The sequence below is a fragment of the Chrysemys picta genome, chromosome 6 (genome assembly GCF_011386835.1).
Source record: "Chrysemys picta bellii isolate R12L10 chromosome 6, ASM1138683v2, whole genome shotgun sequence".
Lineage (NCBI taxonomy): Eukaryota > Metazoa > Chordata > Testudines > Emydidae > Chrysemys > Chrysemys picta.
In genome coordinates, this window is record NC_088796.1 from 27,577,172 (window position 1) to 27,599,150 (window position 21,979).

The window sequence follows — 21,979 nt, forward strand, 5'->3', positions numbered from 1 at the left end:
TCTCTGGTCATTCTCCAGGAAGAACTGCCCAAATCTGATGATGTTGGTGCCTCTGTTTGTAAAACGTATTTAAAATATCTTCAGCTGCCTTCCCTGAAGCAAAGGTGGGTTAATATAACAGCAGCAACACGTGGCACTTACAATGCTTTTTGTCTGATCTCAGGGCATTATTAAGCATTATTAACCCCAGATGAGTAAAAGGAAACAGAGGTTAAGAATTTTGCCCAAGGTCACAGAAGAGGCTAGTAGATCATGAATAGAATCTTGGGGCCTGATCATCTGGCCCATGTCTCCTAACTTTGTCTGGTGCCAACCAGGGTGTCTCCCTTTAGCTATGGCTTTTCATTGAATACCCTTGTCCAGCAGTCCTTCCAATCTCTGACACTTCAATGTCCGAGTCACGACATGGTGATTTTGGATCTCTCTCACAGTCACTTTCATCAGAAAAGTCTCCACAGTCATTGTCCACATTACACACAAGCCTCTTCTTTATACATCGACCTAAGCAAAGAATGAAGAACTGAACATTTCTAATCCTTTTTTAACATGGGGTTTACATCAGAAAAACAAATATTCCTTACTGGAATCTTCCTCTTAGAAGGTGTATTTTCATTTCAGCCAGAAAGAGGTAAAAACCTAATCCCTTGTTCCTCTAAGTGAGGAAAAAAAACCTTTAAATTTACCAATTATTTTTAATGGGATGGCACAGAAAATTAAATGGCACAAGAATTTCTGACATTCAGAGAATTATCGTGATTTGATTTATTTTTAGATTATTGTTTAATGTCAAGATTTGGGGTATTTTTCTTTGAAGTATAAGAGTGTGGGAAAACATTAGTTCTTATAGGTTAGTGTCAGCAAAGTCATATTTTTGAGTTGCTTGGGAGGATGTAGCATATACTCAAAATAATTTATGTTTTTATTGTGACGTACAAACAAGGGGAGAAATTCTGACCCCATTAAAGTCATTGGGAGTTTTGCCATTAACTTCAATGAAGGGAGGATTTCACCTCAGTGGTTTTGTGCAGATTAATTGTCTCTACATGATTTAAAGATTTTAAATCAGCCCTGACATAAGAAGATGCAGTCTATTGATGTCAATTAGCTGGCCTGTAAAGTGCTAACTAATGTCTATGTAGTATTATTAAAATATGCCTTGGGAGGGTTGATTTGTCAAATCCCCCCTATGCAAAATAAAGTCATAGAGTTTTGAAATTTTACCTGTATTCTAAGAGGGTTTGAACCTAGATCTCCAGAGATAGACTGAACTGCTGAAGTCACCTGGACTTCCCCACTTAAATGTCTCTTTTCCCCACTGATTTTTCATAAAGCGTAAACAAAAAAGATTCACTCAGCTCCATTTGGAATGGATACAACATAAGAAAGGAAACTTGTGGAACTGGCAACTTTTCAGATGGAATAGAAAGAATAGTTAAGGAATTTAAACCTAAATATATAGGCCCTGATTCAGCAAACTATCCATATTCAGCAAAGTATTTAAGCATGTGTTTAACTTTAAGCACGTATTTAAATCTATTGACTTTAAATGTGATTTGAACATGTGCTTAAAATTAAGTAGATGCTTCTATGCTTTGCTGAACTAATTAGCCTGGTGTGAAAGCAACACCTACCTGAATCACATCTAAAGTCAGCTCCACAATCGATTTCTTGCTCTTCTGGACAGGCTATGCTGGTTTTACAGCTTTGTGTGTCTCCCAATGATTCCAGGCACCGTTTCCCATGAAACTGTCCAAATTTCTGAACACTTCTAGAGCGAAACTACAAAGATATATAATAATAATAATTAGATCTGCTTAAAGAAAAACAAGACAAAAATTCAAATATAACTAGAAATTTTCCCCCTCAAAATTTCATCCAAATTAGAAATTTCTTCATGAGCTGATTGGTTGAAAACCAGGAAAAATAGTTTGTGGAAATGTCATCAATACGTTTCCCTTTTTGTCCCTTAATCTCAAAGTTGGAAATTTTGTCAACATTTAGAAATTGAAAACATTTTGACTAGCTCTAATAATAATAAAATAAAAAATATTTTGCACTTATGCAGCATTCTTACAGCATCTCAAAACAGGTTACAAATCACATCTTTGAAGTACTCCCCTTTTTTTTCTTAAAGCACAGAAGTGGACATTGAGGAACAGGTAGGTTAAATGACTTTCCTAATGTCACACAGCAAGTTGTTCACAGAGGCACAACAGAACTCAGATCTCCTCATTAGAGATGGATGAAATTTTTCAGACTAAACTTTTTTTTAACAAAAAATGCAGATTTGGGTTTGTGACGTTATAAGTGTAATATAATATCACATTGAAAAATGACAGGTCCAGAAAGAGTTAATTAACTCAGACTGACCTGACCCATGGCCGAACTTTAGAAACTGGTTAGGAAGATATGTAAATAAATAGAGCTTTAAAATGCAAGTCTGCATTGTTAGAGGTAGAAGGGTAGGTGTTTGCTCAGGTCTCGTGACATAAGCAAACAAGTCTTGTCTATTGCTATAGCTTTGATTCAAAGATCAAGAAAGGAATATTAACATTTAGGAAGATACTTGAGTGAAATAGTATTATTGTCTATATGTCTCTTTGAAGGTTGTGGTAATCTGTATCTGAACTGTTTAATGGATAAATTACCCTGTGCTAATTGCCAGGATGTTTGGAAGAAGGAGAGTTAAGCCTATTGTTTTCTCAGGCCAAAAGGCTGCTGGAAATGTATAAGAACCCTGGGACACGATCCTGCTTCATCTCAGATCTGCTTTGGGTTTCAAGAGGGGGAAACCTTAAGCCATAAGGCATTGATTGGAGTCACCCTGAACATGGACATTGGACTATAACCTATGGACTATTTCTAAAAGGACTTTTGGCAACTACAAGCTCATCTCTGCTATGTATCTAAACCTCAAGAATTGAATTCAAGTCTGTATGTATATTGATCTTTTAACCAACACTCACTCTCTTTTCTTTTTTAATAAATTTTAGCTTAATTAATAAGAATTGACTATAAGCTTGTATTTTGGGCAAGACCTAAGTTATAATTGGACCTGGGTATGTGGCTGATCCTTTGGGATTGGAAGAACCTTTTCTTTATATGATGAGATAAGATTTTCAGTAATTATCATCATATGTTTGACATGTGTGTCTGGATGGAGGCCTGAGGCTGGGCACTTTAAGGGAACTGCATTGCTTGGACTTCTGAGTAACCTGTATGGTAATATAGAAGTTGGTTTGTGCTGGCTTGGTAAATCTAAGTATTGGAATATCCACCAGCTTTTGGGGCTTGTCTGCCCCATTCTGTTTGCAGTTCACCTTAATTGAGTGACCTCAGCTGGCTCCCATGGGCAGCACCGTCACAGGGTTGACTGAAACATTTTGCTAATTTGTGTTAATTTTAAAAAGAGAAACAAAAATGGAATTTTCTTTTGACAAACCAAACTAGTTTGTCCAAAAAAATATATAAATAAATAAATCATTTTGGGTCGACCCGAACTGTAATTTTTTGTTTTAGCCAGAAAATTGAAAAATATATTATTCATATAGATTTACTCTTGAGTCGCATTCTTCTGTTTCTCCACTAAATAATGCTTTCTCTCATTTACATTAATAGGTTACACTCAGAAAAATCTAAGTAGTAAATTTTATTAAAAATATTTCAAATTATGGCCAGATTCTCAGCTAATGTCCATCAGCATAACTTCATTAACTTCAGTGAAGCTACGTTGATTTACATTACTGAGGATTGGGAAGACTGCAGATACTTTTGTGGGAATCTTTCATTAATAACCAAATTCTGAGGAACATCTTTGTGTAGCTTGAAATCTTGTAGCTTCCACCAACAGAAATTCGTCCAATAAAAGATATTACCTCCCCTATTTTGTCTCTCTCAAATTCTTATGGAATAAGTACAAATTTCATATTTTATTTACATTTTAGTCTTCATACTGAACTGGCCTCATACTTAGTATTTTATTTACTTGGAACCAAGTTTTTTTCTACAAAAGAAGTCCCTAAATTATACACAAACACAAGTCGAGGTTTAGGAGAACTTACTTTTTGTTCATTAATTCCAGACTTACAGCCCTCACATATTATGACTGCAAATAAATTAGCAAAGATGCTATGTCTGAAGGTCTTTGTTAAGATCTGGATGCAGGAAGTCACTCGCCATGCATAAGAAAAATACCTTTATGGAACCTACTGCTTATGCACAATATCACATATTCCTATGTGCCAGTAGGTGGCACTCGTTGTAACTAATTCTTCACATGCACATATAAACAGATATATAGCTGTGGCACTAGTCACAAAAGGCTTATGTGGTGTTTTTTGTTACCATGAAAAATGACAAAAAACTAAAAAGCTTTCATAAACAAAATCTTCATTTTTTAAAAATGTTCTTAAAAAATGAAAACAGAAAAGCCCGGCTGTCAGTAATTTTTTTTTGTTTTTTGATGAAAACCTAAAAAAAAGTCAATCAAACTTTGATGTTTCCTGCAAAAATTTCTGTTTTGCCAACAAAGCCCTTTTACATAGCAGTCTGCTTCTAGGTATAAAACAGTTGAGGGTATCCTTGAATCATAACATCAGAATGTTGAGGAGGAGTTTAGCACTCCACTATAATGGAGGACTTCTAAGGGTGAATGTCAGTCAGTAATTCCTGTGTCATTTTAAAATAAAACAGTACACCTAGTGCTTACCCTTAAATTTGAGCATGGGTCACATGGTCCCCATTCACTCCAACGGCTCAGTTTACAGTCTATTGGAGATTGAGCATTAGGTTCTCTTGTCCTCCTATGCAAAACTTTCCCTGAAGATCTATCAAACAAAACATTTCAAACACAATCTCAGTTGGCTAAAATCAAGCACAAGTTTTAAAACATTGGTTAATGGTTTAAAAACAAACGTCCTTTTGCTACATCCTGGTTCACTTGCACAGCAGACGTTGGCATTTGGATATACAAACAGCCTCATTCTCAAACTCTTCACCAGGTTAAAAGGGGAAAGTAGAGGACATTTTACTTTTTACAAATATTTGAAGTCAAAGAACAGTTAATGAACCAACATTTTTTCTTCTTTCCTGGATGGATCAGGATCTAGTCTTTGTGTAGGTCATGTTAAGCTGCATGTCAGGGAAGGTAGTGAAATAACAGCTCACAACCAGCCCAAGGATCGCGCATAAACTCCAAGATTTGGTAAAATCAGAATTAAAGGCCTACATGTTCAAATGTGACTGGTGATTTTGGTGCCCAGCTTGAAATACCATAAAAGGACCTAGTGTTCAGGGAGTGGGTGCTCAACAATTTCTGAAAAATCAGGCTCCTTCAAGGTGTCTCAAGTTGGACACCAAAAATGGATGCACCCAGAATCACTAGTCACTTTCCAAAATTTGGACCAATATTTTTAAGATTACCTTAACTGGCTTCCTATCAACTCTTAGTTCATCTTTCTAGTTCTCATCCATTATATGGACAGTCTACAGACACAGAAAGTGACCATTATTTTACAAATACTTTGGGGCTTAAATTGACCGGACAGCAACTCTTCTATCCTAAACAGCTCAGGGATGCAGTGTAACCCTTTAGAGTTTAGAGGGCCAACTCACCTTGGCTGGCTCTGAAGCTGCTTCCAGTTCCCTGCCATCAGACCAGTGTACTGCTCTTCTCCTGGGTGTGAGACCCCACAGGTCTAGACCCCAGGCCTGCAGAACTACCAAACAGCTGACATCTCCAGGCTACCATCCAGTAGCAGCTGTAACCAGCTAGTATGCCACTTACTGTGACCTGCTGTGGACAGAGACCATGGGAAGTTCCATCTCGAGGGTTTGACAGACAGCAGCCTGAAGGCTCCTGACTGGCTCCCTGCCCTATATAAACTCACAGGGTATTCTAGGAAGCATCCAGGCAACAGTGTGGATCTTCTGTAGTTGCCACAACCATTTCTGCTTTCTTGTTTCTGACTTTCTGGCTTTGAACTCAGCTTGATTTGGACTTTGCCTCTTGACCCTTGGTATTGATCCTGGCTTGGAACTTGACTATGAGTTCCTCTGCTACTCCCAACCTCAGGTTTGCCCCTGCTCTGACCTTTGGCCCTGACTGTCCTTGTTGGGATCCTGACACTGGGTCAGCCAGCACAGCTTCAACTTCTAAATGTATGCCAGCCAGCCAGCAGCTCCACTGCCTCCCTCTTCAAAATGGTTCTCACCCCAAAACCTCCGGGCCCCAAACTTGGGTCTACTGGAAATAGGTCCTTGGCTGAGGAGGAGAATACTTTAAATAGGTGAGACTCTAGAATAATTTGAAAGCTGAAAGCAGCTATGTGCACACAGATGTATTACACTAAAGTTTTCTCTACATTAAGCTCTGCTTGGAGCTGTGGAGTTGGTGACAGGGAGACAGTTACACCACCCTGATCCTGCACCCCAGTTCCAGCATGCACTATCATGTGCTGCAGGCATAGAGTCCTTAAAGGGGCACATTCCTGTGTAGTATTGGTGTAGAGACATGGGGAACCACCACACCCTCTATGCTGGGTGTTGGGGACAGCTAACAGCAGATGACTTTGAGTCAGTGAGGAGTTCACCTCTTCCAGGAAAGTTCTCTACTGGTGAGTTACAGCCAGAATCTGTCCCTATTGCTATTTGTATTTCTACAGTTCTTTCATCCCAAAGTACTCTACAAACTGACATACAAAGTATGTGTATATCTCTCACTGATGGATGGGACTGGGCAGTGGATATGGCTTCAGGCTAAGGATATGATATTCATTTTTAAAGTTACTGAACAATCTCAAAAGGTGTTCCTGTCATGCATATGTTGTGTTACAGCTACTATCCTTCCCAATGTTCCTGATGCCCAGTTACCTTTAGTTATCTCCTATCGTCAGGGCCGTCCTTAGGATTTATGGGGCCCTATGCAGTATTATTAAAATGATGCCCCTATGCCTGACGGCAGCCCGGGCTCGCATGTGTATTTTAGATAAGGGTGGTCTTTTGAAGGATTTATTTAAAAAACTATATGTCTGAAGATCCATGCATTTAAGGCTAAGATGAATACTCGGATTGTGCATCTAAAAATCTATGCAAGGATTTTTTAGAGACGTGATATTATAATCTTCAGCAGCACACTAACAAAATATTTTTAAATCAAATTTTAAACTAAGGTCCAACATGTTCTGACTAAATATTACAGTAATGCACAACTGTTTTTGTCAGCAAATTCAGAAACTGACAGTATATACCTGGGGATTGGCAAATGCCTGTTAAATGTCTTCATTACCACTTGAATTGCTCTTTAACAGTTTCAGTGTTGTGCTGATAGGTCTGGCAGGCTGGAGGCTTTTTCACTTTTAAGTATTAGATCCCCTCCAGAGGAAGACTCACCAGGCTGCAGCAGCCAGGTGTGGTGGGAGCCTGCTGGAAGGGTCAGATTAGAACAGGGATAGGAAGAGGTGGAAGGGTGGACACTAAGATCCAGAGGTGCCCCAAATTTATGCTGTGTATGCCTAAGGACGCCCCTGCCTATTGTAAACACTATAGGAAAGCCCAGTCCACTAGAGCATCGTAATAAGCAATAAACAGAGTAAGCAATGGATTTTTTTCTCTTCCCTCACATTCATCATTTTTGCAGGTGACTGGCTGGCCTGCTTACTCCTTCCTGGACCTCCAGAGGTAACTGCTTGGCCTGCTTCTCCTGCCTGACACACTTATGAGATCTCTATTTCCTAGAGTGTAGGGATCTGTGACGGGTTGGATCACAGAAACCCCCTTGGGAGCTGCCACCTGATGTGCCAAGACTACCTCTGCTCCTGTTTTCCCTGCCAGCTCAGGACTCCAGCACCCTGTCTTGCTGAGCCAGACACTCCCATCTGCTCCAACACGGACCCAGGGTCTGAATCACTTGCCCCAAAGCTGCAAGTTTACCTGAAAACAGCTCACAGAAGTGTGCTTGTCTTTAGCACTCAGATGCCCAACTCCCAATTGGGTCTAAACTCAAATAAATCCATTTTACCCTGCATAAAGCTTATGCAGGGCAAACTCATAAATTGTTCGCCCTCTATAACACTGATAGAGAGATATGCACAGTTGTTTGCTTCCCCAGCTATTAATATATACTCTGAGTAAATTACTAAATAAAAAGTGATTTTATTAAATACAGACAGTAGGATTTAAGTGGTTGCAAGTAGTAACAGACAGAACAAAGTAAGTCACCAAGCAAAATAAAATAAAATGTGCAAATCTATGCCTAATCAAACTGAATACAGATAATCTCACCCTCAGAGATGCTTCAGTAAGTTTTTTCTGAGACTGGACACCTTCCAGGCCTGGGCACAATTCTTTCCCCTGGTACAGCTCTTGTTCCAGCTCAGGTGATAGCTAGGGGATTTCTTTATGATGGCTCCTCTCTCCCCTTTGTTCTCTTCCACCCCTTTATATATCTTTTGCATAAGGCGGGAACCCTTTGTCCCTCTGGGTTTCCACCCCCCCTCACTGGAAAAGCACCAGGTTAAAGATGGATTCCAGTTCAGGTGACATGATCACATGTCACTGCAAGACTTCATTGCCCACTTGCCAGCACACACATATACAGGAAGACTCACAGGTAAACACAGCCATCTGCAGACAATGGGAGTCATCAAGATTCCAAACCATCATTAATGGCCCACACTTTACATAATTACAATAGGCCCTCAGAGTTATATTTTATATTTCTAGTTTTAGATACAAGAGTGGTACATATATACAAATAGGATGATCACACTCAGTAGATTATAAGCTTTGTAATGATACCTTACAAGAGACCTTTTGCATGAAGCATATCCCAGTTACGTTATATTCACTTTTTACCATATTTTTCTAAAACTATCCCAGTTACATTATATTCACTTATTATCATGTTTTTATAAAACCATATAGACTGCACAACGTCACAGGATCATTGTACTGGGCATGATTTGGGGAAGGAGATTCCCTAAAGAGAGGGGTGTGGGCCAGTTGTCCTCAGAGATACTAGTAGCGGGCACTAGGGGCCAGATTTCCAAAAGTGGTTTAGGCACCTACAGATGCACATAGATGCCTAATAAGATTTTTCAAGAGCATCTAGATGCCTAACTCCTATTGATTTCAAATTCAACTAAGTGACTGGCTGCTTCTTTAGTCTTATAAATACCTTTGGGAATCTGGCCCCACAGATACTGAAAAAGGTACCCATTGCTACAATGATCAACACCCCCCGTCCACAACACCTTTCAAGATCCATGGGCTCTACACATGCCTAGCACAACATGTGATGTACCTCATCCAGTGCATCAAATGCCCCAACAACAACATGGGTAAAACTAGACCATCACTATGCTCTTGAATGAACTCACACAGAAAAAATGATAAGACAAAGACACCCTATTACCCGTGGACAAACTCTTTTCACAAAGTGATTACTCCATAGCTGACCTCGTAGTCCTCATACTCAAAGGAAACCTGCAAAACACTTCAAAAGACAAACCTGGGAGCTTAAATTTACACACCTGCTAGACACCAAAAATAGACTAGTTTAGAAACACTGGTTTTATGTCTCAATCTGTAACCCAAATCTACTTTCTCCTATGAGTGCAGAGGTGTTAATTGCTCACTTCATTTTGAATGGTTTCTTGAAACTTCTTGTGCTTAACAGTCTATTCCACCTCGTATTTAACTGTACTTACCTTTCCCAGACCTGAAGAAGAGCTCCAAGTCTTCTCTCATTCACCAACAGAAGTTGGCCCAATAAAATGTACTACTTCACCCACCTTGTCTCTCTTTTATTGTCTTTCTGAGTTAGGTACCCTACCCCATCATCATGCAGCATAGAGTTCCCATGGTTAGCTAGAAACATGTTCTGACAAATGTAGGAATTTTGGTAATAATTTTATAATTCATGTGCATACATCAGTTTTCCTCTGTGCTTTGCGTTCTTATGTACTGAGAGTGTAAACAGTAGGGATGAGGTATTTGATTCATGTAACAGCCTGGTTAGAAACCAGAGTCATTAACAAGCTGACTAGAGTCTACACATGAGTGGAAGATCCAGATTAGACAATGGAAACCCCAATGGCCAGGATATTCATACCTATTAACTAACAGCCAAGAGATTCCCCACCTGTCTGCAGGGAAACAGAGCAAAGGCTCAAAACTGGAGAACAAAGGAAAACGGTGTCAGGTGGCCGTGTTAAGAACTGAGCTCATAAAGACATGGGGCTGTCACTGAGAGACAAAAGGGAGAGAGACAGAGAAAGGAAGCAAAGAGATTCTATAGCAGTTGCTTCTCTATGCCAACCTAAGGACTTCCAGATGCTGCATGCCAGGTGACTAATAAATTGCTGCCTTGTTTTGAAAAGGTTGCCTGGTGTCACTGCAAATACTTACAGAGACTATTGCATGCTGAAGAGACACCATACAAGCCTCTCACAGGAGTCTGGCTTAGCTGGAATCAGTGCAGGAAGTCACAGAGAGCGACAGGGATTGTTGGTGCCCAAAGGCCCAGTTTCAGAGATAGGCAGGCCACGTCCTTCCCTCTGAAGAACGATGTGGTTCCTCAGGACTCTAGTACACTAAAGGAGTCACTCCAAAGGGACTAGTTACAGGCCGGGACATAGACCAGACACCTGTGCCTTGAGTTTTCAGATATGTGTGAACTTAAATATAAAGAATTTGTTGCAAATAATCTCATGACCTCTAAAGTGCCAGTGCTTGGTCTGCAGCCATTGTCTCTATATACAGGAGAGTTATTAGCTTGTGCTTTGCTACATCCTAAAGAATGATGGCTTCAGAAGAAGACTGACCCACATTCCATGTCCCTCTGATAGGCCTGAGTGACAGCTATGTGAAAAGTGTTTTAAATTAAGTCATTTAAAATGGAGGGGATTAGGAAAAATGACATGCTTGTCATCTCACTATTAAACTCGGGGAAATAGTTCTACTTACTGACACAAACAGAGCTGAGTCAGGAGATTTAATGCACCTAGTTTGAACAGGAAGGAGTTGAAAGCAGCTCAGCAGGGAGCAAGGACTTCAAAGACAAATGCTGAATTCAATATGCCCTATAATTTCTGCTCAGAAGGGAGCACCCAGCTGTCTGCTTCATTCTCCAAAGTGAGTTTTGTACTTTGAAAAAGTGGCTCACATGGATGTGCCCAACCCCCTGAAACTGAGAACATCCCTGAACCCTGGAGGAGTTGGGCTCCACATCAAAGCATTGCCTCTGAGGCCCATTAACTGATATACCCAAGATCAGTGCATCTGTTCATCAAGGATCTGAGCTGTCCCTGAATGAAGAAATAGAAAAACAGAGAGCCTTGGCTAGCTGACAGTAAAATATTGACATTTCAGCAGTTGGGGGGTGGAGAGGGGAGAGGAGAGTGCTCTTGGGAGGGCTGGGAGAATTTCCCAATCTACACAGAAACTTGATTGCACTTTTCCTGTGGTCTTAGGTTGCATAACACTGGCCGAACTCACATTGATGTGCCAGAAACACACCCGGTTGTGTTAGGGATTTGTTATTGGCCAACACTGTAATTTGTTAAATCATAAGATGACAGTGCTTGGGGCCATCTTAATAAATAGTTATGAATGATGAATTCAAGCAAGGGAATTGGCTTGATGGTTGAGTTAAGAGCAAGCTGCAGGCACCAAGAGGATCTGAGTTCAAGGTCCAAGAAGGCTTCTCATCTGTGTACAATACTAGTAATCTCACCTCTGAATGGATAATGTCAGAACTTCCAGAGAAGAGCAACAAAAATGATGAAGTGCCTCAAAAACTTATAGGAAAAGAGAGAAGATTAGGATTCTTCATGATATGAAGAAGACAAATAAAATGGGACACAAAAGTTTAGCCAAGGTAGATCAGAAGGGGACTGGAATTGAAAAGATGGGAAATTCAAAGCCAATAAGAGGAGATACATTTTCATACAACACATAACTAAATCATAGAACTCATGAGGCCAACCCCCTCCCACCTGATCTGTGTCTTTCATCCCTTTGAATCTTAAGAATATCCAGTTATTGTTAATAAACTTTTTAGAAGGGATGTTAACTCTCATACTTCAGGATTTAAGCCTCTTTTAGGAAGTCAGGATGAAAGCTACTTTGGGACAAATTATCCCTAGAACTGAGCAAATGACAACTTCTTCACTTTGGGGCCAACACCCCCCCAAAAAAATATCCAGTTACATTTGGACCAAGACAATTTTCAAACATTTTTTCTGATGACTAAAAACACCCCCCCAAATCCTAAAAATAGTTTGCTTCAAGTTCACCAAAATGTTTGTCTACTCTAAATTAGAGTTTTTCCATTTCAGTTCAGCCATTTCAGGAGTTACACCCTGGGTGTGTGTTTTATTTTTTAATTGGCCAAATTTGAAATCAAAACATTGAGTCAACGTTTTGTTTAGACTTTTCAAGTCAAAACAATTTTTTCCCCTTCAACTGAAACTATTCAGGTCACCCCTGTTTCTGACCCCCTCCCCCCAAAAAAGCCTTTTTTGTGTGTGTGGACAAAACCACTTCAATCTCCCCCCCCCCAAAAAAAAAACTTCTCCTAACTTCAGTTATCCCATTTCTGCCTACTTCGGGGTTCTTATACCTTCCCCCAAAGCATCTGGTATTCACCACTGTCAAAGACAAGGTATTGGACTAGATCTGGCTCTTGGATCTGATCCAGTTTGGTAATTCCTACAATCTTATTTTAGGAGCACTGAGCTGGCAGGACTCTGTTGCTGAAGGTGAAATGTGTCTTTTTGCATATCTTTATGGAGATACCATATAAGTAGTGCAACTCTTAAGACAGCTGGTCACTATTACATGGTACTGATGCACTATTAATAAGGTCTGGCTTGAGAAAATGGAATATAGACTAGGAGCTTTGAAATGTCAGTAATCCGTAGCCCCATCACTAGAAAAGTAAATGAATCTCTCAGGGAGAAATGTGTCAGCCAAAACAAGCAACAGTCCAGATTATACTTTAGTACCACGTTTATTATAAACAACAGAGCTAAAATAACGGTCTCCATACAAGTATATAACTACCGCTGCCTTTAGCCATATATGGTGGTTATGCCATACAGATGCAATATAAAATCTAAAGAACAAGAGTACTCGTGGCACCTTCAAGACTAAAATTTATTTGAGCATAAGCTTTCGTGGGCTACTGCCCACTTCTTTGGATGCAACATAAACCCATGAAAGCTTATGCTCAAATAAATTTGTTAGTCTCTAAGGTGCCACAAGTACTCCTGTTCTTTTTGCGGATACAAACTAACATGGCTGCTACTCTGAAACCTATAAAATCTAAGGAGTCTGAAACTGATACTACCAGGTAGCATTTTAAAAAAAGGTAACAAGACTCTTTCTTGGTTACAATAAGAAGACAGCCCTGTAGATTAATGCACACATTTTACTGTCTGTTCTGGGTAAAACAAAATCTAGTACAAAGCTGTTGATACAAAGAAAAAAAATGAAAGGCATTACCTTCTCTGTCCTGAAACCAAGCTGGTGGCTTCTAAAATGCATAGCGCACATATAAGTTGCAGGATAACATGCATGCTTCTAGCTTTTTTAGCTAGATGGAAGAAACTGCTGGGACTGAATTTGTTCCCTGCGTCATTTATTACCAGAAGCACAAAGGCAACACCCACAAAGCATGCCAATGATAGGCCATAGCTAATGTTGACTTATGGTACGTGCTCAAGAGTTCACTGAAAGCATGGTGGGAAAGTAAGCCTGTATGAATATTCAGGTTGTCTTTTGTTGCAGTATTTTGCCAGCAAAGAGTGCTGTATTCTTTTTTCAGTATTCTCCAACTAGGTAGGGAGTAGAGCTTTTCTACTGAGCTAGAAGACACTTGAATACATACAACTTTCCATTGTATTCCTTTTGCAGTATTCTCCAAACAGTTCAGAAATTGTCTATATTCCAAGGAATCCCAATGTAGAAGCTTGGGACAGGGGGAGATTTTTTGCAAGCCCAAAGGACTTGCACTTACTCAGACTTTAAGATTGTGATCATCTACCCTGAACATCACAGGGCAGAGAACCTTACCCACCCACTCCTGTAATAGACCCCTAAACTCTGGCTGAGTTACTGAAGTCTTCAAATCATGGTTTAAAGACTTGAAGTTACAGAAAATTCACCATTTACACTATTGTGCTACTGAATTACTAGTCATGACTGAAGGCCAGAACAGTTGAAGAACCAGTTGTTTGTCTAAAGGGCATAGGGACTCAAAACAGATGAGTCCCTAGGACACTGCCATCAGACCCCACAATCTCATAGAGATGGTACCAGGTGCTGGATTCTGCAAGTTACTCTATGCTACTTGTGGTGCAACAGTGGCTATTTCCAAGACCACTATCTCTGTCAAAGTTTCATTGTCAAAACTCATTCTGGAGAAGTCACCTGCCTATAGTGTTGCAGGTATTATGGGCTATTATACATGCTGAGTGCTTTGAGCCCAGGAACAATATATTACATTGAATCTACTGCCCTATTTTCCAAGGATGAATGGAGCATGTAACCTTTTGCTGTTTCCTTTATGGATTTCCCTGTAGATAGGAATCTCTCTTCATTTTGGGATTGGCCCACTACCTAGGAGAGGGGCCCACTTGCTCATTTAAGTGCCCAAACATCAGGGTTAAGTTTCCCTAGTAGGAAAGATTTCAGGGTATGGACTTTGTCCTAGGAATGTTTTAGTGCTGAATAGTTGAGATACCTGTACCGCTAAGTGGGCCATGCCCATTTGCTCATCCAGATCAGTTCTTTTAATAACTGAGTGATTCCTGCTACTATAACAGTGTTTACCATTTCAGAAGTGTGAAGCAATAACTACATATCAGGAAGATAAAAACCTTATACAGCAGAGTAGCTATAAGTTTGCACTTGATGTAGCAAACTTGCTATTGTCCAGTGTTAGTTTGCTCTATTGGACGTGTGTGTATGGTTATTTTGGTTATAGGCTAAAGGCTTTTCCTCTGCCTTTACACTTCTATCGGAGTCTGTCATCTTTGACTGTCAAAGCCAAGTCAACTTAACTCCACTTTAAGATTAGACAGGTTTCCATTCTTAATGGCATTGGAGACTAGTAGATGGGTTGAATGAGTTTTCCCTTTCAAACTCTCACTAGTCTTGGCAAAGTCTCTACAAAACACACAGGGCATGTCTACACAGAGTGCTACATTGGTGTACCAATGCAGCTGTGCCATTGTAGTACTTAAGCTAAGATGCTCCTAGACCAAAGGGAGAGCATCTCCCATCAGTGTAGTTTATCCACACTTCAGAGGTGGTAGCTGTGTTGACGTGAGCAGCTCTCCCATCCACATAGTGTTCTATGTCAATGGTTTTCAAACTGGCTTGTGACCCAGTATTGGGTCATGGAATGAAGACACTGGTCGTGGTGGCTCTGGTCTGCACCATGGACTGGGCTGTTAAGAGTCCCATTGGCAGTGCTGTGCGGTTAAGGCAGGCTAGTTCGTACTTGTTCTGACACTGCACTGTGCCCTGGAAGCAGCCAGAAGTAGGTCCAGCTCCTACATGGGGGGCCATGGGGCACCATGCCAATGGGAGCTGGGGGTTGATGCCTGTGGGCAAGAGCTGCTTATGTGCAGGAGCTAGATCTGCTGCTTGCCACTTCTGGAGCACAGCACAGCCTGTGGTGCCAGGACAGGCAGGAAGCCTGCCTTAGCAGCCTTGCTGTGCTGCTGACCAGGAGCTGCCTGAGGTAAGCCCAGGCCCCATCCCTCACCCCACTCACCTGCCCCAATCCTGACCCCTCCCCCCAAACTGAGCCCTTTCCTTTACCCTAAACCCCTCATCCCAGCCCCACCCCAGAGCCTTCACCCCCAGCCCAGAGCCCTGACCCCCTCCTGCACCTCAAGCTCTTGCCCAGAGCCCCCTCCCACACCCTGAGCCCCTCATCCCCTGTTGGGTAATGAACATTAACAATTACTTCAACTGGGTTTTCAAACTTTTTTCTGGTGACCACTGCTCTACGTGGAGGGGTTAGGTTGTTAGAACTATGTTGCTCAGAGGTGTGGATTTTTCATGCCCCTGAGTGGTGTTCTACCACTACAGGTTTGTAATATAGACCTGGCCTCAGACCATTCCTTTAGGCTAGAGAGTCTCACTCTAACCTTTAATGCTGTGCAGTAATGGGTGGAGGGCTATTTTTTACCTCAATAGGTTTAAAGGAGGAGTTGCCAGATTTGTTTTGAAATGCTGCTCAAAGCACACTGACTGTCCCTCAACTCACAAGCCATTACCCACAGAATGCGGATAGTGCTATGTACTAGGACTAAACAGGGAAGGCTTGAGTAACAACTGTTCCTGGTGCACTGTTTAAACAAAACTAGGAGTGTTTAACTGGATTTCATCTTTGTTTTTAATCAGTATACGGTAGTGCAGGATGTACTGTTTCAGGAGGCAAGTTATTCCCAGCAGAAAACATGGACATTGACTCTTTAGCAAGCCAAGTCCCATAGTCAGTTTAAATATTTACCAACATTTTCACTTTCAGCATTTGTCTAACAGAACTTTGACTGTTGACCAGCTGTATATTTGTTACTTTAATACTAGCAGTCCAATAGCTTATATTCAGGCTATTGCCATAAACCAGCATTTTTCCTGTTAGACACAGGAGAGGAGTGTTCACTATTTAGAGTGGTTTCACACCCAAGTATTTAACTGTGTTTGTCACTTGTCAGAGAAGGTAGAGTTTAGCCCCAGTCTAAGAGCAGATAGAAAAGACATAACCAATGTCCCTCTATTACTTACCCTCCATCAGCTCATTCCACCATGGATGAAAATAAAAGGTTGCTTGAAATACCATTCCATCTTCTAGGTAGTTGAACCATCCTGTTAAGAAGGCTATCCTAACTTTTCCTATAAAGGCTGAAGTGCCAGGGAAGCATCACTGCTATGCCTGAAGCATCTGTAGGTTAAAGGTAGCGGCAGGGATCATTCAAAAAAAAAAAAAAAAAAAAAAAAAAAAAAAAATCAAGCAATTGCTGTGTTACAGGGCTGATGTGTCAATGCTTATTCTCTCCAATACCATGTGGCTCTTACTGAAGTGCTCTAGCTATGGAGGAGAAAGTGGTCCTAAAAAGAATGGCTACTTGAAATTCTGAAGTATATAAAATAGAAGAAAATGGCTCTCAAGTTAAACTTCTCTGAAACGCCACTAAGCAAAGTATTCTAACTAGAAAGCATAGTGAATGCTACGATTCCTTTGAGGAAGTCTGTTTGGCCAGAAACAGCCATAAAAAATTGGAAGTTCTAAATAGTGATCAACTCATAGGATGTTCAGTTCTTGCTCCAGAAGAAACAAATATGCTGTGTGGCATGTCTGTATGCATTGTTGTACTGCTCCTTCAGGAAAGACAACCCTTACTCATTTGATATAAAGAGCTGCATTTTTTTAATGTCATTAGAAAACTTTACTAGTTGTGCAACTACAGTTTATATAATAGTAACATCCATAAGTTTCTACATTTCCAGTTTGAGACAAGTACTTATAAATTCATAACTTTTAATTGCATTGTAGGAAAGTGCACAAGAGAAAAAAGGTTATATACAGAACAAGTTGCCTTCAAATTGAATTTCCAGAAGTAAGTCTCTGTTTAGGTATCCAATTCAACATTAAAGACATGATAGTATTTCAAGTTTACACTTATAAATGGTTGAGTAAGAAACTAACCACCAACAGAATGGTAAGAGCTGATTAGACCTTTGTCCAAAAAGCAAAGTAACCTAACAGTTTAGTTTATAAGTGACTGATTTAGATACAAGTCAGTTAGTACAGAGGCTCAAAAGAAGGCACTCTCTCATTTGAGAGGCAGAGAGCTACCTCAAACATTGAATGAGATGCATCAAAATTCACAAAATACTAAGGCATCAGGTGAAGTCAAGATCAATACAAGATTGCCATTTGCCCTTCCAACACATACTGGAACCAACCTACACCATGTCTGTGACTGAAGTTTAGCTGATTCAATAAACCCATCTGCTTATTCCATTTTCTTTAGCCATCTGCCAAGCTTTCTTGCTTCAGACAAGAAAAATCCAGCACCCTATTTGATTCTGAAAAACCCTTAGAGGATTTTTAAAACACAGGACATTAGACACAAGTTGAAGTTTGGATGAGGTGTTTCAGCTTTAGGTCCAAGGTCAGATTCCCGAATATTAGCTTAGACAATGTCAGTTAGAAGCAGTGTTTGAGTTTGTTCTCTACAGCCACTGCTTTTCCAGATTCTGCAACTTTGTAATTAGTCCCTTAACTACAGTCAGATGGAGGGTATTTTGCCATTTTCAATATGAATTAGCAAGCACTGGATTTTTCTTGTCTACTTTGGTTTGTTTTCCACTATTTAGAAATCAGAAGGAAAGCCATAAGTTATCACCAGTTGCACAGTCACCATAAATACAAGAACAATTGAAGAGTGGCGGTTTAAGAAAACCTTTAAATGGCTGCCATTTTGTAGTGAGACAGCCATCAGTGGAATCCAGATGTGTGAAAAAAGCCTGTTTGAAGTGACTCTGCTGCAGAATTTGCAAGATTCTAAATCCACAATTCCCTTTCCCTATGTGGAGGAAAATACATTGTTTCTTCCTCAAAGTGGGTGCTCAACTCCTTACTACAACCATTACAGTAAGTGCTGCAAGGATTAAGTGTAGGTGACCATGTTTAAAAAACACCACAGTAAGACTGGAAGTCAGTGTTTCCACAAGACTTACATATGCAGTTCTTAATCAGAAAAAAAATGAAGAGGCTACAGAAAAAAATTCACATCCACCAACTTGAATCTGGGCTTCCAGTCTGGGTATTTTCCTTGGCTTCATCTTGAATTATGTTAACAGCAGGTTCTCTTTGAGGGCTCATGTTTCAGTCCACACAGACAGGTTTTAGATCACAGCAGACAGACAACAATCAGAATAGGCATCAAGGATGAAGGCAGACAATGCAAAATAAGACGAGTAGAAAATGGTGACAAGGAGGGGTGTCTTGTTATTCCATTTGTCCTTTGCTGGTTATACCTGGTTTCTGGCAAAGAGAAAGTGATTAGGAATAGGGATAATACTTCACCCACTCACCACATAAAACTGCTAGTACAGATGTTGCCAAAAAACCCAAACAAACCCCACACATGCAAAAAAGTCCTTGAGAGAGAGTGAATTCTCAACACCCTCTATTATTCTAAAGGCTTACCAGATAAAAAGTATTGTAGAGGTTCTAGTCTACATTTAATGTTAAATTTTCAGCAAGAAGCTGGTAACTATTAGGACCTCCAGTAAAATGTGGAAATATTAGTTATGGTTATACTGTCAGCTCATTGTAAGGTTGAGACAATTGAACAGGGGGAAGAGGGAAACTAAGATTTGTTTAACTTGTAGGATCTCCTACATAAGTGTAGCCTTTTATGCAGAGTTCATTTGTTGTATTTTTACATTAAAAATGCTTATCCACTCAAAGTCTGGAAGAGCTGGCCAGTTTCTAAATAATCGTGCCTATTATAGTTTAAGTGCAAAGTCTTTCCAAAAGTAGAGTCAATTTTCAACTTGGTGCACCTTGCAGAAGGGACTAAATCAAATTTATGACAAGTGGAAAGTTTATTGGTTGTAATGAAAGCATTCCTTTTCCAATGTATGAAGTTGTATTTTAAGCTTTACTATAGGAAACAGTGAAATCAAATCAAGTTAATAGAACAAAACAGTTGTTTTAGTTACTTCAGCAGCATTTATACTTTGCTATTAGGATTTCTCAGTCTGCAGTGACACTGGGAGAGTCCATACATTTCATATGAGTCAGTTATGTTTCACTGTGGTTCAGGCTGCCCTTATCTGCATTAAATCCTGCTTCCATATTTGACCCAGATGTCTACATGCCAACTACCATTCTGCTACAAAGAAACAACTAAACAGAGGGATTATACTAGAGAGCATAGCTAAACTGAACTCAGGAGAAGGGTATTCTCAGCTTAAAAAAAGTAGTAACTGGTTCTAAGTCACCTGACTTCTGATCCTGGACACAAAATTAAAAGCAGACCACATGCAGTGAATCCCTGTTCTATAATTTGGTACTGAAAGCTACCCTGCAGCAATTATGGGCCATGGACATTAATTAATGTGGGGGGTAATCTTGAACTCCATAAGCTTTTAGGAAAAGGAGGTAGCTCTTCCACTGCATTCCATTAGTAAATTCAGACTGAGGCCACCTATTTCTTAGTTTAGAAATTAGGGTCAGTGATTTGCATTGCTCCAAGTTCAAATATACTTTTACAGAGACATTAACAGTCTTGTTTTCCTCCCTTCCCCAACCACTGAGAAAGCTAATAATTTTGCTAGTCAGTTGTATTAGCCACAAGGCCAGACTCTTCTGCACATCAGATCACCTTCCCAGGCCAGTCACATGGGGAAAAGTGGTCAGTAGACTAGCTTTCCAATCCTTCAGTGGTCTCCCCATAAACTCACTGAGAAACATGTGAATTACAGAGCCACTTACCAAAGTTATGCAAATGGATTTCCAAAAGGATCACCAAAGAGGTCAGAAGATGGAGATGGCTGAGACACAGTCTAAAACAGAAGATTGTTTGCTTATAAGCAATGGACTATTAAACTGGTGAACTCAGCACACCTTGAAAGGTGGAGAGAGAGTCAGATATTGGGCAAGTGGTTTTAAACAACCCACATTCCAGACATTCTGGAAAGATATTTACAATAGAAGTATTAGCCAACTGTTTAAATGAACAATAGACTAATTCTAAACCAGCCCTAAAAAATTAAGTTTTAACTTTGATTCATACTTATCTATAGGAAGCCCATGTATATTTAATATTCATATGGATTCCTCCAATAAATTTAATTTTAGACTAATTTGAAAAAAAAAATCCAGCATTGCAGAAGTTCCAGAGTTTCCATAAAGGGCTTCAAGTCTCATGTTCCAAATGCAGAATGTGGTTAGGCTACTTCCTTCCCCTTAGGATACCAAGGATGGAGGCCTCCATCCTTTGGCTAAAACAGAAGCTACACATTTCATGCTCCTTACCCCATACCCTGCAAAGAGGTGACAGGGCCTAAGATAGTTGGAAAAAGTTGTTTTGTCAGACCAATATGGCTGCAAAAGCACAACTGCCTCATGCCACAAAACTAAAGGCACCTTCACCCTGGGAGTTAGTAACTTTAGCCAGAGTTTGGCTTAGGTTCACAAGTGGTATTTTTCCCTTACCGGTTACAAAGGTTTGCCAGTCCCCCTGCAGGTGAGTGTTTGAAGTCAAACATGGGAACACAAATGGAATTTGCTGACCCTACTAGGAAGTTGTGTCACCAAATGGTAAGTGTCCCACCAGTGGCCAAACCCCACAGATTTTTACAGCATTGACAGGAGACTTCAGAGAACTACAGGGTAAGTAAACAGCTTCCTAGTACTTACAGAGGATTGTGAGGAGGTGCTGAAAGGATCGGTTTGAAAGGGGTTTTCAAACAGGGCATCAGGCTTGGAAGCTGGCAGAGTGCTTTGTCTGGGAGCAGGCTTTGGTGGTTCTATGCAAAAAAGTATAAACAAGTTACTTTTCTTGTGGAAAGTACTCAGATTTAGACAGGCCTTGATTTCTGAATGAATACGCAGTATGATTCTCTAGAACCTGAAAATTAGTTGAGTGATTTTCAAGAATGTGGATTTGAAGCTAAAAAAAACACTTTGTTCAGAGCTTCTACTTATGAGGAGTCACCTTAGCTATTTCTAAAGAGATACCAATTATCTTAATTCATACTGGAAAGCAACTCAGCAGTTTAAGTTTCCAGTTTTGAAAGTGCTGAGGACATAGTTAAGTGAGTGGTTTAGAGACTGTACATGAATACTAGAGGGCAGTATTGGGCAGCAATAAACTAAGGATAACCCTCATGACTATACTTTAATATAGTAGAGAGACTTCCTGTTGCTAGTCAAGAGAAGGTG

The 21,979-nt window shown here is 40.2% G+C and overlaps 2 protein-coding genes across 5 annotated transcripts in view; both read right to left on the bottom strand.

The window, feature by feature from the left end:
- The window catches only part of C9 (complement C9), a 31,458-nt gene extending 17,793 nt beyond the window's left edge, over window positions 1–13,665 (bottom strand). Inside the window, exons 1-4 of the mRNA XM_024105626.3 lie at window positions 13,507–13,665; window positions 4,709–4,826; window positions 1,632–1,779; window positions 354–501 (exon numbers count right to left, since the gene is read on the bottom strand). Coding sequence (XP_023961394.2) covers window positions 354–501; window positions 1,632–1,779; window positions 4,709–4,826; window positions 13,507–13,580 — 488 coding nt within the window. The 5' untranslated portion in view covers window positions 13,581–13,665. The remainder of the gene's footprint in view (window positions 1–353; window positions 502–1,631; window positions 1,780–4,708; window positions 4,827–13,506) is intronic.
- Window positions 13,666–17,427: 3,762 nt separating this feature from the next.
- The window catches only part of DAB2 (DAB adaptor protein 2), a 40,534-nt gene continuing 35,982 nt past the window's right edge, over window positions 17,428–21,979 (bottom strand). For 3 of the 4 annotated variants that reach the window (XM_005282149.5, XM_005282150.5, XM_005282148.5), the window contains 3 exons: window positions 21,455–21,564; window positions 20,528–20,598; window positions 17,428–19,069 (listed from right to left, as the gene is read on the bottom strand). In XM_005282149.5, coding sequence (XP_005282206.2) covers window positions 20,533–20,598; window positions 21,455–21,564 — 176 coding nt within the window. In that variant the 3' untranslated portion in view covers window positions 17,428–19,069; window positions 20,528–20,532. The remainder of the gene's footprint in view (window positions 19,070–20,527; window positions 20,599–21,454; window positions 21,565–21,979) is intronic. The other variant, XM_065550035.1, reaches the window with a different exon arrangement.